Source organism: Equus asinus, chromosome 2 (assembly GCF_041296235.1).
Source record: "Equus asinus isolate D_3611 breed Donkey chromosome 2, EquAss-T2T_v2, whole genome shotgun sequence".
Lineage (NCBI taxonomy): Eukaryota > Metazoa > Chordata > Mammalia > Perissodactyla > Equidae > Equus > Equus asinus.
In genome coordinates this window covers 74,700,655-74,716,635 of record NC_091791.1, presented here as the reverse complement: position 1 = coordinate 74,716,635, position 15,981 = coordinate 74,700,655, and the positions used below count along the sequence as shown (strand labels likewise).

The following is a 15,981-nucleotide window of genomic DNA, read 5'->3' as shown; positions in this document are numbered from 1 at the left end:
AATATTAGCACCGTTTTCATCTAGTCCAGTGAAATGTAAAACTATCCACTAAAGTATTTTTTACTGAAGCAGCCAACAAGAAAAGTTGTTTTTACTTCTAACATATGCTCTGCCTCTCTCCCTCTTTGCCAGTAACACTTCTGAACATTTTAAATATCAAGTACTATAACATTCCATTTATAAAGTTTATGCCCAGTATAGCATTGTCAAGTTAGAGGAGGAAAGGAATACACTAAAGATTTTTTTTAAACCTGCCAATTGTGCAGAATTCTGTTTCGGAAGTTGACTTCCAATAACTCAACAGCCACCTTTCTTTCGTGCAATTTAGTTAGCTGAGTTTGAGTGACCTAGCACACACACCTTTCAAATTACTAGCAATTGACATTTGATGAAACAATGACAAAGCTATTACATATGAAGTCCCATAAATATGTCTGCCACATTATGAGCAATTAAGATAACCTATACCCTATTATACTTTTAGTAAACTTAAGAAATGTATCTATGTGCTGAGAGATTTTATGGCAGTGGGGCAGTATACATATAACCAGAGGTACCAAGTATTCTGATGCCTCCTAATTAAGAGCAGTCTTTAGGTTTCAAAAAAAAAAAGAATAGATTCCTGTTTTTTTCTCCTTCACCTTGGTCCAGCAGAGGGCTAGATGTTATTCAATATTCTATTACTGCTTTCAATAAAAGCAATACAGAAAACGTGTATGACAAATTGTTTTAATTAAGAACTTAAAACCAAAATTTTAAAAAGACAGTCTTATATAGTAAGTATTTTATTCTATATTTAAATATCACTGGATTCTCAAACAGTTTCAAACTTTTCAACGTGAAAGGTAATTTTAAACTATCTTGCTGTCCTGCAAGTTGTCCCAAGAATTAGGAACATGATTACAACCACATTAGTTTCCAGAATGAGAAGGAAAAGGTAAAACCATCAAATTGTTACAACTTAAAAATTTTCATAGGCTCAAAAGGTAATTTTCATCCCTAAAGAGAAAAAAAGAAAAGAAAACTTAGCTGACTAATGACGCGGACATAAGAAGAGGGCTTACTTCCTGTTGATTCACCCGTCGTTCATGCACATAAGGATACTTTAAAACCCAGTTCATTTGTCCTCTACTTAAAAAGGGGAAAAATTGGTCAATATTGCCTTCTAGGTTTTATCTCCACCTGGAATTTTCCGTAGTAAGCACATTAAATACAAGTCTGTTTTCTAGAGAAAGTCTGGCTCCTTCAAAGCCTAGAGGAGGTCGGGTTTCTAAGGCAGTCCATTGGTCTGGGGCCCAAGCTACTCCCCAAGGCTATCTTCCCTAAGATTGTCAGATGCAACACGATCGCTTGAGCTGGATGGTTAAAACTGAACATGCAAGAAGTGGCTCTAAAGGAACTGTTTTCACAATCAGCTACACAATCACGATGCCACAGTAATTTGATCTTTAGGTACCTGCGATGTTTAAGGACTTTAATAACAGCAAAATTCACCAGAATTACTAGCAAGGTTGTTTTGGACAACACATAGAACTGCCTCTTATTAAATATACATCTGAATGGTTAGGAGAGCTCTCTATGTAAGACAATTCACCTCAAAATGATGCAAAATATTTAAAAAGTCTTTTTTTAAAAAACAGAGAAAGCTCATGGTTCTTCAGGATGTTTTCAAAGCTTAATACAGTTTTAAGATGACACTGTGTAAAGATTTTATTTGGAATAAAACATATTTGTGTTCTAAAAATTGACCATAATACTTCAAAGACCCAGAGTAAAAATATCAAGGAAACCTCACATCAAAGACCAAATTTTCACTCACGTATCTCCAGGGCTAGGTTGGAATCAGCAAAGTACCACCTTCTCTCTTACAGAGAAGTTAGCACTCATCTTCCTGGATATTCCTTTCTCTGCTGGATGGAAACCAGTGATGCTTAAACCATTTTTCTACCCCAAAAGCAAATGCACTAAATAGAATGAGCACTTCATTTACATAATTACATTTGTGCCTATACACACACCACCATTCTCTCTCATTAAATTCTATATAAGAGCTACTGGCTGGGAATCTAGGAATAATGTATTTCAACCAAAAGTCTGAATAATGTACATCATCAAGGCTTTGTTCTTAGTTCTGTAAAGGAAAAAGTAGAGAAATTAAGGGTAGGCCACATCTCTAATGGGTATCTTAATATTTGTCCCCCATCCACAGTAAGCAAGACAATCTCAATTTTATTAAATGGAATTTCAGATTTTAAGTTCTAAATGTCATTGCCAACTACTATAGAAGAGGCAAAAGTCCAGACTTCAGCCAGTGACTGATACCCCATGTGTTCTAAAAAATACCTCACAATAAAAAAAGTGAGTCTTTGACTCAAAAGAAACTTCAGTACTACTCTAAACACACTGCACTGGCACTTCATTTATCGGAATGCATTTCAACTATTAAACTCTTAAGTGCCCAGATGGTCATTTAACAAGATGACCCTCACCCAGCCCAGATAATTCTTAAATGTTAGTCTACATGAAGTGGTGCTGAACCAAAACACAGTAAGTTTAATCTTTCAGGAACTACCAAAGGTCTAGTGTCACTATACACGGAATCAAGATTAACGTCGAAACTCACTTTTGACTTGATATTCTTTCACAAAGAAAACCACATACAGAAAATGAGCCTGCTGCTGCAAGTTGGAATGCTCTTCCTCACTATGGAATCTGAAAAGTTATTCAGAACAGGATGAAAATTGGCTCCACCTAAACTTATGAAAAGAAGACTGAATATTAAGCATCTATAGCCACTTAAAGGCATTTGGTGTCAGTATCTTAAAAGATTAAGATGCTTTAAAACAAAACCCTTATAAGAATATCAAAGATTTAGGGAATTATCTTCATAAATAACCAAATGTCTATGGCTTCAGCTGTCGCCCTACTGCTGAGGTAGGTCACCAAGATTCATCAAAATAGAACAATCTTTTAGAAATTCCCTAGGAAAAACCTTGCATAATCAGTTTGTTTCTTAAACCTGCATCCGATTTCTTTTGATAGTTTTTGTTCTGTTTTTTCTTTCTTTCATTTACACTTTTTAAGAGAGGCTGTCCAAGCAACCGTTTCTTCCTTTAGGCTCTTGCCGAATAGCATCTCATATATTCTGTCATCCATGGATTCTCTGAGGAAGAAGCCTTTATCTTTCTGTTCTTCTCCACATCCACAGAGTGAGCACGCTGCCTTTGAGCAACCAGTTTCCTTTTTTCCACCTGTCTTCTGTTCTTGGCTCGTAATGCTGATTCGTGAATCTAAGGACAGTTCAAAAATAAAAGTATAACTTAAGTGGCTTTTGTTCTAATTTTCAAGAATATTTGCAATGTGGCTACTACTTCCAGGTCACCTGCAGCAAGGCAGAAGCAGGCCCAACCTCATAATATTCAGTTCTTCTGTGTATAAAAGCTTCTCTAGAAAAGCCATTCCCCCTGGATTCTGTGGTTTACCACCATCAGTGATAAAGAAACAAAGCAACAGAAAATGTCCACGGACTAAATTTCAGCTATAAATGTTAAGCGACTAATTTGCATGTGCCTCTAGAAATTGGCTGTGGAAAATTACTGGATCTGCTTAGTATTAAAGCATGGATAAGTATTCCATTAAAGGACTTTAAATGTTTTACAGCAAATTACTAAAAGAACAATCTCAAGGGATTTTACTACCTAGACGTTTCACACCACAGATGAACCCTGTTAAACTTAATCCCATGGCGTTGCCAGAGGTCTTTTGTTAAACTACAGCTTTGTTGTCTCAAATATCACTCCAAATAACACCATCTGCTAGGGTTCAGAAGTTTGTTCAGTAAAAATTTGATTATGGTATTTAACCAGAATTCAACCAGTTTGCACTTTCTCCTTCTTTTCATTCCCTCTTTGCTTCAGGCTATAGTATTAGCGCTAACATACATAATTGTTTTTTGGCTCTACATGAGGACCCTCCTGTCTGACATGTTCTCAGGACTTTGCACAGGGACCAGCCAGGGCTAACTCAGGGGACAACTGAAACTCCTGGGAGTAAAAGCCACCACTATGGATGAGCAGGGGAAAACATATTCATTTGAATTTAATCCGGAGAGCAAAAGGAAGTCCATGGTAGATATCAAGAACTACAGGAGAAGCAGTCTAATGACCAACCAATAACAAAGGAGTCAAGGAAACACCAGTTATCAAAGCCAAAGGAACTGGAAACCTCTCAAGAGGCCCACAGCAAATCTAGATGGGCAGCTGCCAGCCCTGGTTGTGCCCCTCCTGTGCACCTCCTGGCCCCCAAGGAACTCGAGAACCCTGACTCCATCTATTCCTTCACCTGGCTCTCTGTTGGTAAACCCTTCCATGTATGTACCAGCTAACTCCCAGCAAAACCCCTTGATCTCCAGGCAGCCAACATCCAGAATCCTCCTGTTTGCTAACCAGATGCCCAGTTCTGGGCTTCCCTTGGTCCACCTACCATCCCCCAAGATCTACTACAACCCCAAAGTTTCCCAGTGACACAGGATATGATACCCAGTGACAGGAACGCAGCCCAATCCCACCCTACCAGGGACAGCAGAGAACAGGTTGCATACGAACCCACCTCATGCACTGGGGCAGAAGCACAGACATTGTGTGTTTTTTGGCTTCCTGTATCTGTCTGTTTTTCTCCCCACCCATAAAGAGCAAATGGATGTTTATTTTCTTTTATTTTACTTGAGGATCTTTGAGGACTTTTGACTGCTTTCCTATTTCCTCTAGCAAATAAGGCACTTTGGTTTTGTCGAGGTCCGATACTGTCGGGTACTTTGTCAGTCTCTTTTGTTCCGATCTGTTGTTCAGGTTTTTCTTTTACATCTTTCACTGGCAGTGCTTTTTAAAAAAGAGATAAAACAAGATGAAAATGCTTTAAAATCAGGTTTACATATAATTACTTTAAATATTTGGATAGAAAAATCCATAATGTCAGTACCATTTTCACTTATAGTTCAATTCACAAGTTTCACTTAAAGCAAAAATACAGAAACAAGTTAGTATAATAATTTTCAGTCTATCCCATTTTTAAATCAACAAATACACCAAGATTAAAACAAGCCTGTTCAAAAGCAACGACTGTCACTCATATTCTGAGATTAAGCATCTCAATTAAATATTAAAATTACGAAGGCACCATGGCCTAATGGCTCTCTCCACAATCCCCAAGATAAGTCCGCTCATCTTAATGCCTTGCTTCAGGGAGAGATCTGGGTTTGTGGTAATCAGCAGCAGCTGCAAAAGGTCCGTGTTTAAGTTACTCACTCGAGTTCCAGGGTTCCATTTCTTTTTGATGCTCCTGATTATAGGAAATGCTCCCTATGGCTGTGACCTGCTCCTGGAAAGAGCAGGCAACCTTAATTTGCAGGCCCTCAGTCATAATAGGGAGTGGTTTCCATAGTTACTCACCTGGGTGCACAGCTGTGCATTCCTGTAGGAAGAGCTGGAGATGGGGGCTCCTGTGTTAGGAGAGCTTCCCCAACACTCACAACAGAAATGACTACCTGAACCAGGGCCCACGGTCCACACGTCCCAAATCCCATCAGCAGAGCTGGGGAAACGGGGAATGGGGCTGCCGACCTGAAGTGAACAGCAGCTTAAGGATACCTCCCAAACATAACTGTTTCCCCTAAATACCTTTTATGATTTTGCCATTCGTTATTTTGTATACCCCCTTTATTTTTTGTAAAAGTTATACTATTTTGCTTGAATCGTGTGTGAGCCCATGTTTCATTTCAGCCTAAACTTCCATTTGAATAAAGCCCCTGATGCATCGAGAGCCCCATTACACTCACCCCCATTGTTAGGCCTTAAGGACACCCCTCGCTTCAGAAGATTCACAATTTGGCTCTAGGTGATGATTTTCTAGATTGCTCTTCCAAAACCTTGTCACCTCTTTAGGACCGGCTCTTGTCCCTGACTACTTCCAACTGTGCTTCTTTTTTGCCTGTGTCCAGGTCCCCTTTAGAGTCGAGTGAGCCCCTGCACAGGCAGTCCAGACACAGTGGCACATGTGCGCGAGAAGACTTGATAGACCATTTGTCAGTCCTGTCTTCAGCAATGACCTTGACTCTACCAAATTGTTTCATTTACTACTAAACATTTTAAGGAACAGACAATCCACACCCAACCCTGTGTTTAATGCTCTGCACCACCATGCACGGTAACTTTGAAGCCAGCACTGGAGCTGTTTAGGACGACGTGGGATGACAACCTTCCATTTTATAATGAGAACCTAAATCCATTCATTGCTCAAACATTTCTCTGAGTGATGTGTCCACACCTCGTCCTCTTCTCTCCCCTGGATCTAGGAGGAGGCAGAAAGGAGCCCATGAGGGCCAAGACAAAGGGAAACGAGGCAAGGCTTGTGTAGTTACAATACTGAGAAAGGGAGGAAAATCACCCTAACCAACTGCCCTGATTCATTTCCCTTCCTTCTCTCCCTCTCTCATCCCATGTATGTCTAACCAGAGCTTCCAGGGAAGCCTGCCTAGAGAAGGTAATAACGATGTAATTTAAAGGACAAGCTGAGGGTAGCCAGGAGGAGAATGGGAAAGAGAATCCAGGAGGACAGAGTGACTTGTTCAGAGGCATAGAGAGCATGGAGAGGAGAGGGAATATAAATCATTTGAAATGACAGGTATATATCAAAAAAGGCAAGGGAAAAAATCAATGATAAGCGTCCATCTTAAAAAGTTAGAAAAATAAGCTCAAAGAAAATTAGAGTAAGGAAAAGAAGATCATGAATTAATTAAAACATATCATAAAGAAAACCAAGAGTTAGCCTGGAAAAACACTAACAGAATTCACAAACCTCTGGCAAGATTGATTAAGAATGAGAAAAAGTGGTGAAAAGTAAACTAAGTAAAAATAGAGCAAATGCAGGAATTGAGGTTAAACGTGCACTGACGACAGGTACGTGTAGCCCCTTTCTCCCAAAACCCCACTAAAGTGAAGGAAAAAAGGTAGAAACCCACAGTACAAACAGCAAGGGAGGTGATGACATCAGTCAAAGGGGTCAATAAAATTTTGGAAGATGGAAAGAAATGAAGAGGTAGAAGTGACCTCACAGAACTGAGTAAGGCGAATCCTCACTCCCTGAAGGAGAAAGGCCCACAGGACACAAGCTGAACCCCAGAAAGAACTAGAATTGGAGGCACCAGATTCCCCAAAAGGCTAGTGCAGTGGGCTGCCCTTTCCAAAGGTCCGGCATCAATCAGTGCCCAGCCCACATGCTCTCCTGACAATGTAATATGAATGGAACTCTGTTGAGCACTGGGGTCCATGCTTCTCCCCTTTGACCCTGGGCAGACTTTTGTAAGTGTGGGATGGGGTGAAAGAGGTGCTTCGTGTCTCCCAGTGATAAGTTGTAAAGGGTAATACAGCATCTGCCCACATCTCTCTCAGGGAGACCAGCCAGCATGTTAGAGGGAGGGCCAGGCACACCAGGATATCATATGTGAATGTCCTAGCAGAGCAGGCTCCAGCCCTGGAGCCTTCCAGCAGAGGCCATAGATAGAGCAGAGGCAAGGCAGAACCTGCACCTGGGCCAAATTCAAACCGCAGAAACCATGTGCAAAAATAAATGAGTACCAGAGGTGTAAGCCACTAGTTTTCAGTGTAATTCTGTTATGCAGCAATACATACTTCTTGCATAGTCTTTCCTCTAGTCCATATCCAGGCGACCGCCCCTCTCTGACCGCAGAAGGCACATGGATTACTCTCTGGAGAGGAAGAGCCAGAGGGGGTATGGACTTGGGGCACCAAGCACAGTAAAAGCAAGCCTCACTTACATATGAGCACACAGGCTCAGAGCAGACATTTGAGTGCATCCTCTAATAAGAGACCAAAATACACAGAAAAAAACTAGGCCGGGATATAAGAGAGCTCTCAAAGGATATTTATGGCTTTCTGCAGGGAGTGAAAAGAAATCCAAGAACAGCATGCTATTCAAAAAAGGAGTTTTTTTTTTTAAAAGAACACTTGGGACAAAAAAAGGTAATCTCTTCAAAATTTAAAACTAGGATGGTAGAATTAAAAACGTCAATAGAAAGTTTTGAAGGTAAAATTGAAGAGTTCTCCCACAAAATAGAACCCAAAAATCCCAACATCAAAACGTTTTTATATAAAAATGTTAGAAGTTTCATCCATCCAGTTAAAAATAATTGTAGAAAGAAGAAATGAATAGAGCAAATTATTTTAAACAGCTAGTAGTACTAGAAGATATCCCTGAACTGAAAGAAAACGCCCACCCAGATTGAAAAGGCCCGCCAAGTTTTCAGCCCAATGAATGAAAAAAGATGCACACAGACTTTTAAAACACCTAGGATAAAGACAGTCTCCTAAAAACTTCCAAAACAGCAAACAGGTCACATACACAAGATAGGTGTTAGAATGGCATAGTACTTCTAACAGCAAGACCAAAATCTCAAATTCAATATAATAATATCTTCAAACACTTAAATTTCTAATCTAGAATTCTCTACCTTGCCAACATATCAGTCCAGTCTTTGGATATAATAATGGCATTTTCAGACTTGCAAGTTCACAAAATTTTTACTTCCCATGCAACATTTCTCAGGATTCACAGAGGATGTGCTCCACCAAAAGGAAGGGATAAGCCACGCAAAGGAAGACCTGAGATTTATAAGACAGGGGTCAGATGAAGGAGGTAAGTGACGGGAATACTACTCAGCAAAGAGTGGAGAGAAGCCCCAGTCTGGCAGCGGCGTCAGATCTGGACAGCATAAGGTCTAAATTGGAACAGGAGAATCAAAATTCCCAAAAAAGTATCTCCAAGGAAAAACATTAAATGAATAGAACATCTAACGTGTCAAGCATGTGACAAGTTTTACAGTAGTACCAGACTATTTCAGGCTGAATTAGTGATGGGAGTATAAAAAAATGAAGCAATGATTAACTTCAGCAAAAACAAATGATAAAGAAAATATAATGAGAATTTACTACATGGCTCACCGGCAAATATTTACATAGCCAGGATAATTCAAACACAGAATAGTGGCTGAGCAAAAGAGTCATACGGTTAACACTGGGACAAAATGGGTGCTGGAGTATGTCTGGGCAGGGGGAAGGCAGAGGTAAGATCTTGAGCTAAATCTTCATCTCCCATAATGGAAGTCAATATGTAATGTTTAAACTAACAGAGCCAACAGATAAGTCTAACAGAGAAGAGGGGGCCCAATGCTGAAAGGAAAGCTAAAAAGAGTTGGAAGGAGCACCCTACAGAGCAAGGGGCATGGGTGGGACATGGTCAGAATTACTTTTTTCATGTTAAGCACATTTTTTTAAATTATGCATATATATACCTTTGCTTAAAAAAATAATAAAATTTAATTTAAAAAGAAATATGACTCTGAAGAAAGGAATTGGAGACAGTCTAGACCACCCCTCAAAGCATGCTGGCTCTGGAGGGAAGGAGTCCCACAGTGAACAAGCACTCCCACCCCACTGCCACAGGGAACGTCCAAACAGCTTTTCAGTACCCATCTCTTAAGAATGAGAAGCTGAGGATCATTAGATATTTGAGAAAAGTCGCTAACATGAAATACAGGATTACAAACAAAAAGAACCAAAAGGAAGGGGGTGGGGGGAAAGACTATGCTAAAGAAACATACAAGAAGAAAATGCACAAAAAACTTTCATAGCAAGAATCTCAGCAAGATAAGATACTATATGCATGGATCAGGAATAGAATACGATTTTTAATAAAGGAATAAAAAGAGCAAGGGAAGGAGGAAAGCAAGGAAGGAAGGAAGAAAGAAAGCGAGGGAGAAGGAATGCTGGCTCAGAAAACAATTCAAGAGCTCTAAAATTAAAGAATAAATAGGATCCCACAAATGAAAGATGTAAGAGAAGAGCTGGAAGATAAGATTAAGAATATCCCCCAGAAAAATAGAAGAAAAAAAATAATGGGAATGGGGGAAGGGCAGGGTCACAAAATTAGAGGATAAATTCATGATGTCTAACATCCAACAAAGGAGTTTAGAAAGAAAGGAATGGGGGAAAAAAATAGAAATGAGAAAACAATTCAAGGAAACGTCCCAGAATTACAAAACATGAGTTCGACTGCAAGGACCCACCAAACACACCGGAGGAAAACAGACCTGGATCAATGAGAAACTTCAGAACCTAAAGGACAAAGAGAGGACCCTAAAAGCTTCCTAGGCCGGGAACTTGTTAGGTACAAAGGATCAAGAGTCAGAATGACACAGAACTGTAACAGCAACATCACAAGTACAGCACAATACAGCAATGCCTCCAGATGTTTTAGAGACAATTAGTTACTTCCAACCTAGAAGTCCAGGCCCAGCCACAAACTCACTGAATTGTAAAGGCAGAATAAAGCCATCTTTTGACATGCGAGGTCTCAGAAAATTAACCTCTCAAACACCCTTTCTCAGAATGCTACTAGAAGATAAGCTCCAGCAAGAGGGCGTAAACCAAGGAAGAAGATGACATGAGAGCCCCAAGGAGTCCCTGGGGTGGTGGAAGGGCCCTCCCAAGATGCAACCAGTGCAACCAGGCAGCAGGCCACAAGATCAGTAACCAGGCCAGGTAAAAGTGGGTCAGAGGCCTGGGAGGGCTGTCTGAAGATGTCAAGAGTAACAGTGAACCTGATGTGTTGGTTGTATTGTGAAAGAAGGAAAAGGGAATCATGGCAAACAATATAGGACAGCTGTGAGCAACATTTTCCAAAGGCACAATATTGTAGATACTAATTGTGAATCTAACAAATCTATGATGACTGTATTGAGAGGGTGTGGGGATGAGCCATGTGTATGGTTAGGAGAGTGGTAGAAAGAATTAAAGCCAATAGATAATGCTAAAAACTGAAGAAAATCAAGCGTCAATAAAAGCCATGTTACTTTGAGAAAGGGAAATAAACACCAGAGGAAACACCAGAGGAATGGGAAGTGGTCACTTAAGGGATAGGGAGCTGGTGTGCGAGTGTGGCAGGGGAACTGCCGTACTTCTGTAACATGCAATACAGACCTATATGATTCTATGTGTGTATATGGCTTCAGTAAAAACAAGGAAGAAATGTTCTATAGAAATTCAAAAGAGTGCTCGTGATTCTAGTATATGAAACCGTCCATTTGAAAACAGGGATTTTCAATCCTGCCCGACACAAGAACCAACAGGGGCTGTGACAGGCAGGAACAAAGCAAAAGATTCTGTGACTGGGAGTCCTGAAAGCAGAAACATCCTTTCTTCTCCCTGATGCCTAAACCAGAAATAGTAGCAGAGAAGAAATAACTACTTTAGCCACTGAGCGGACTCAGCATCTCTAAGGAAACCAAAATAATCATGAAGTCGGGCAAACACAGGCACCATCCATACTACAATGCTGTCTAAAAACTGCACTGATATACATATGCATGGAAATAACTGACAACTCTTTCACAAACAATGAAGGGGAAGAGCCCGGAGAAGAAAAGCCCATTCAGTCTGATAAAGCGCATCTCCTAATTTGGCTGGTAGCTCACTGCCCACAGGAACAAACTGGAAGACAAGTTCCCTACCTTCTGTTAGTCACATTTCTAGCAATGATCACTGAAGCTAGGAATCCAGCTTCTAGATATTCAGGAATCTGTGGGAATTCACAAGTAACATGAGGATGGAGAGGCAGCTCTGCCACAGATAAGGACCTGAGAATAGCTGCAGACAGTAGAACAAGGGCAAAATAGCCTGGCTCATAGACTACGTTTCCTCTCTTCAGCCTCTCACCGAGAGGCAGGGTGACATCTGAGGGGAGTTTGGTTGATCACTGCGTACAATGCTAGAAACAAAAATAAAGCCGCTGATCATTTATCCTGACCTTCCATTTCTTTGTAAAATTAAGATAAAAATGATGACCCTACCTCTTAGAATTGTTTTAAACATTGAATAAGAAAATACAGATTCTAAGATCAGTGACTGGATGTATAATAAGCTCTCAATAAATTTTAGTTATTTTTCTCACTAGCTCTTCTTTAAAATCAAGTGACCTCGTGGTGGTGTCGGGCCAACGTTAGAGAGTCACAGAAGGAACCGTGGGCTCCTGAAGGCTGTACCGAGGCATTCAGCTTGGCCTTCAGCGCGAGCACCATCCCCTCGGCCCCTCCTGCTGAGAGTCCCCAGCTCCGCACCCTCTGGGCAGGAAAGAAAGTGTAAGGCCATGGCCAAAACAGCAGACGCACAGCACCCGAGAGCCATTTTCCAGCATTTTCTGCTCCTCCTGCAGACAGCGACAGCCTGAGAATGGGCGCTTTTCGATGAGTGGGTGGGCAGAAACGGCAAGGACCTAGCATTTACAAGGAATATTCCCCCAGCAGCCAGGAATTACACAACAGCCTGCGTAAACAAATGCAAAATATTCTTTAGAGAGAGCGCAGCGAGGTCAGAGAATTGATACAGAAAACAAGGGCCCCATTCACGAGACAGAAAGCTTAGCTCAGTGGTTCGTAACCTCTTGGTGTCACCATTGACCAAGAATCTCATGAAAGCTGGGTTCCTCTCATAAAAAATGGGTGCTTAGAAATAAATAGACGGGGGTTCAGTGACTCACTAAGGCCACCACTGCCCTCGGGTAAAGACCAGGACTTCATCAGCGACACTTCAATTAAGTTCACAGCTGGCTTAACCCAGAGCCACCTAATGATGGAAATAAAGGGGAGGAGGGCAGAGGCGGGGCTGACACCTTCCTTACGTGGTCGAGGGAGGCGTATTCTCGGTCTACGAAAAAAAAGGGAAGCGCTTGTCCGGAGCGCTAGGAGAAAAAGACGCCAAGAGTAAGTCCAGTCCTCCGAGCAGACCCCCTCCCGGGCCCGGTACCTGGCAGAGCCGTGGCCTCGGCGGCCTCCGCATCCGCGGCCTCCGCGACCTCCGCGCCCTGCTCCTCCGGGGCCCCGCGCGCCGCCGGATCGGGACCCTCCTGCGCCGTGGGCTCGGCGGGCAGGGGCGGCGAGGCCGGGGTGCATTGGGGCGAGGGGCCCCCGGCGCCCGACGACGCCGACGACGCCGAGTCGTCCGAGGCGCCGGCCGGGCCCCAGTCGTCCCAGAGCCAGGGCGCGTGCGCCTGCTCGAGCAGCCGGCGGCCCAGGCGGTAGTGCAGCAGCTCGCGGTAGCACGGCCCGTACTCGTCCCAGCGCGGCTCCCGGTAGCGCTTCATGTACTCGCTCTTCACCCCGCTCCCCGGGGACATGGTGCCGCCCGCCGGCCCGAGCGCCCTCCGCTCCGCGCCGCCGCCGCCGCCTACGGAACCGGGACACGACACAGAAGCCCGCCCCGCCCCTCCCCGCCCGTCCCCTCTGCCTGCCCGACCCGCCGCGACGTTTAAACCCGGAGCCCCGCCCGGACGGGGCGGGCGCGGGCGGGGACGAGGGGGCGGCGGGCGGGGGCGGCCAGGCCCAGGGGAGGGGCGGGGTCCCGGGCAGGCCCGCCCGGAGGCGGCTCCCCCTGCGACGCGGTCCTGAGAAGCGGGGCGGGGTCCGGGCGCGCGGCTCCGGGGGAGGGCGGGGCGGCCTGGCTGCGCGGGCGGGAGGGCGCCCCCAGAGAGCGGTGCGGAGGTCCGAGCCCGAGCGGCGGGAGGCGGGGACGGGCGGAGAGAGGAGCGCGGGGAGGAGGCGCGGGGCGCGCGAGCGGGTGGCCTCGGGTCGCCGGAGCGCCTTGCCGAGCGAGGCGTGTGCGCAGGAGGGCGGCCCGGCTTACCTGCTTCCCGCCGCGCCGGCCTGCCTGCGCCCCAGCCCCGCGGCGCCCGCCCGTCCCCGCGCCTGGCGCAGCAGCTCGGCGCCCGCCCGCGCTTTCCTCCCGAGCAAGATGTCGCCGATGGCGCGGCGGCCTGCGTTCCTGCGGCAGCCGGCACGCGAAGGCGCCGCCTCAGTCCCGGGAGCAGACGCCTCCCCGCGCGCTGCCGGCCCCCGGCCCTCCGCCCCGCTTCGGGGGCGGCCGCTTCCGTGAGACCGCAAGGTGCGGGGAGGCGGGGGAGTCGGCCAGGCCGGGGCCCCAGGCCCAGGTCCCGGGCCCGCCCGTCCGTGCGAGGCGCCGTCCCAGTGGGCGCTGTCCGCGGCACCCGGCACTGCAAGCGGCGTCACTTAGGGTCTGGAGTCGCTCCCCAGTCCGGTGAACTAGGCAGCCCCCCACGCCAGGCACAGTCTGATCCCTTCCCGACACCCTTGAGCTGGTCTTTTTTGCTGGAAACAACCCCAAGTCCACACGTTGGCTCTTGCTGCTTTCCTCTCTCCGTTCACAACAGCCGTTACTCTGGCTTTAACCCCTTTTTCCTTTTTAGTACAGTTCCTTTCTTGTCCACACCCCAAATATTTTTTAAACTTGATTAAATCCGCCAACCCACCCTCTCAGAGTGCACCTAAAACCTTGATAGTCAGTTGTATTGTGCGAAAGTATACAATGTTACCCTGGTTGTCGTTACAGTTTCAAAAGTGGCCGCATACAGATTCTTCCCCCCTTTTAAAAGGAGACTTGATACATGCGTTACAAAAAGATATGAAAGAAAAGAAGTTACTGAAAATCGAAACAGCAGCTGAAAAGCAGGCCTGGGCCATGAGTGAGTTACCCTGTTCCAGCTTTCATAGGGATTTCCACTGCTTCTTTCGCCTCGTCCTGCCCCCGCCCCCACCATAGCCAAATGACCCTGAGGTGGACACTGCCCAGCTGGGACAGGTCAGATCTTCTGAGAACTTGAAGTCTGTAGTCCAGGAGTCATTAGCACTGGATTGTTAATGGCAGTTTTCTGGAGAGACACTACGTGACCCCCTGCTGTTGACGGCCCCACAGAGGCCCTGACTTCTCCCCTCCCCTCAGCTTTACCTTCTGTTCCTTGAGATACCCCCAGGAACTTTCTACTGCATTTCCTTTTTGTTTAACCTGGCCAACGTTGGTTTCTGATGGTTGCAACCAAAAGAAACTTAATAAATATATTAATCATGTGGGGGAAATGACGATGTGCAGTTATATGAAAAATGCAGAACACAACCTGTTTCGGTTAGCTTTGGTGCATAGTTAACCACCTCAAAACTTAGTGGTTTAAAACAACTAACATTTATTATTTCTCCCGATTCTGTGAGTTAGCCAGGCAGTTCCTCTGCTGGTTTCACTTTGCTGGTTTCGACTCACTTGTCCAGTTGCATTCAGCTGGAGGGAGAGTTGGCCTCAGAGTTTCCCTAAGCACTGTGGCCACAGCTTCCCAGTTTCCTTGGCAGTTTACTTACTACGGCCAACGACATCCCAGAACGTTCCTCCCTACACACAACTGCTGTCAAATTAGATCCTTTGCATCCTGTTCTTATTTAAACACAAAAGACAAATATATAGATGGCATATGTTGTTTTGTCTGCATACATTGTCTTGCTGAGGAGCCATGCCTTCCTTTTCCGTGTGGTTCTCGTGGAGCTGTCAATCTCAGCCTCCCACCCTATCCCCATTTACAGGGATGGGCATGTGACCCAGGCTTGGCCAATCACATCACCTCCTACCCGTGGCAACAGCTAAGCATATGACTGAAAAATCTTTCTCTATAATTGGCATACCAAGAAGTTCTCTTTTGCTAGTGGTCCTCAGCTATGACAACATAAGCTTGGGGCTAGAAGTGGCACTTTCTCCAGCTGTGTAGAGGAAGTCCGTTTGCAGTAGGAGAATAACAGGCCAGCCCCCAGGAGGAAAGCAGAGCTCACAGACAGAAAGAAATAGAGTCCCAACGACGTTGATTGGATCCCTGGGTCCAGCTCTACCAGAGCCAATAAATATTCCTTCTGTTTAAGCTGCTTGAACTGGGGTTTTGTCACTCCCTAGTGGATGAGCCCTGACTAATAATAACACTGTTAAAAATTAGAATGAAAGTAATACACTTGTTTAAAATAGGAAAAAGTAAAACAAACAAATGAATCATTCCTAATCCTATTTTTCAGTTATACAAAAAACAGTC

At 44.8% G+C, this 15,981-nt stretch overlaps 1 protein-coding gene and 1 long non-coding RNA gene across 2 annotated transcripts in view; one reads left to right on the top strand and one right to left on the bottom strand.

Annotated features, from left to right (window-relative positions):
• Positions 1-2,527: 2,527 nt before the first annotated feature.
• Positions 2,528-13,871, bottom strand: CCSAP (centriole, cilia and spindle associated protein). The gene is made up of 4 exons (XM_014860827.3): positions 13,749-13,871; positions 12,873-13,292; positions 4,609-4,877; positions 2,528-3,290 (listed from the first exon to the last, which is right to left on the bottom strand). Exons 2-4 carry the CDS (start codon positions 13,240-13,242, stop codon positions 3,114-3,116), a joined length of 816 nt encoding a protein of 271 aa, XP_014716313.2. The 5' UTR covers positions 13,243-13,292; positions 13,749-13,871; the 3' UTR covers positions 2,528-3,113.
• The window catches only part of LOC106843697 (uncharacterized), a 28,124-nt gene continuing 26,012 nt past the window's right edge, over positions 13,870-15,981 (top strand). Inside the window, exons 1-2 of the long non-coding RNA XR_001401268.3 lie at positions 13,870-14,006; positions 14,472-14,604. This is a non-coding gene — a long non-coding RNA (uncharacterized lncRNA). The remainder of the gene's footprint in view (positions 14,007-14,471; positions 14,605-15,981) is intronic.

Excerpts from the sequence above, each read along its gene's own strand:
- CCSAP (XM_014860827.3), bottom strand. The coding sequence starts at position 13,242 with ATGTCCCCGGGGAGCGGGGTGAAGAGCGAGTACATGAAGCGCTACCGG. Across the intron at positions 4,878-12,872 it reads CGAGGCCACGGCTCTGCCAG|CACTGCCAGTGAAAGATGTA; the intron begins GTACCGGGCCCG and ends TTTTTTAAAAAG. Across the intron at positions 3,291-4,608 it reads CTTCTGCCCCAGTGCATGAG|ATTCACGAATCAGCATTACG; the intron begins GTGGGTTCGTAT and ends AACTGTCCTTAG.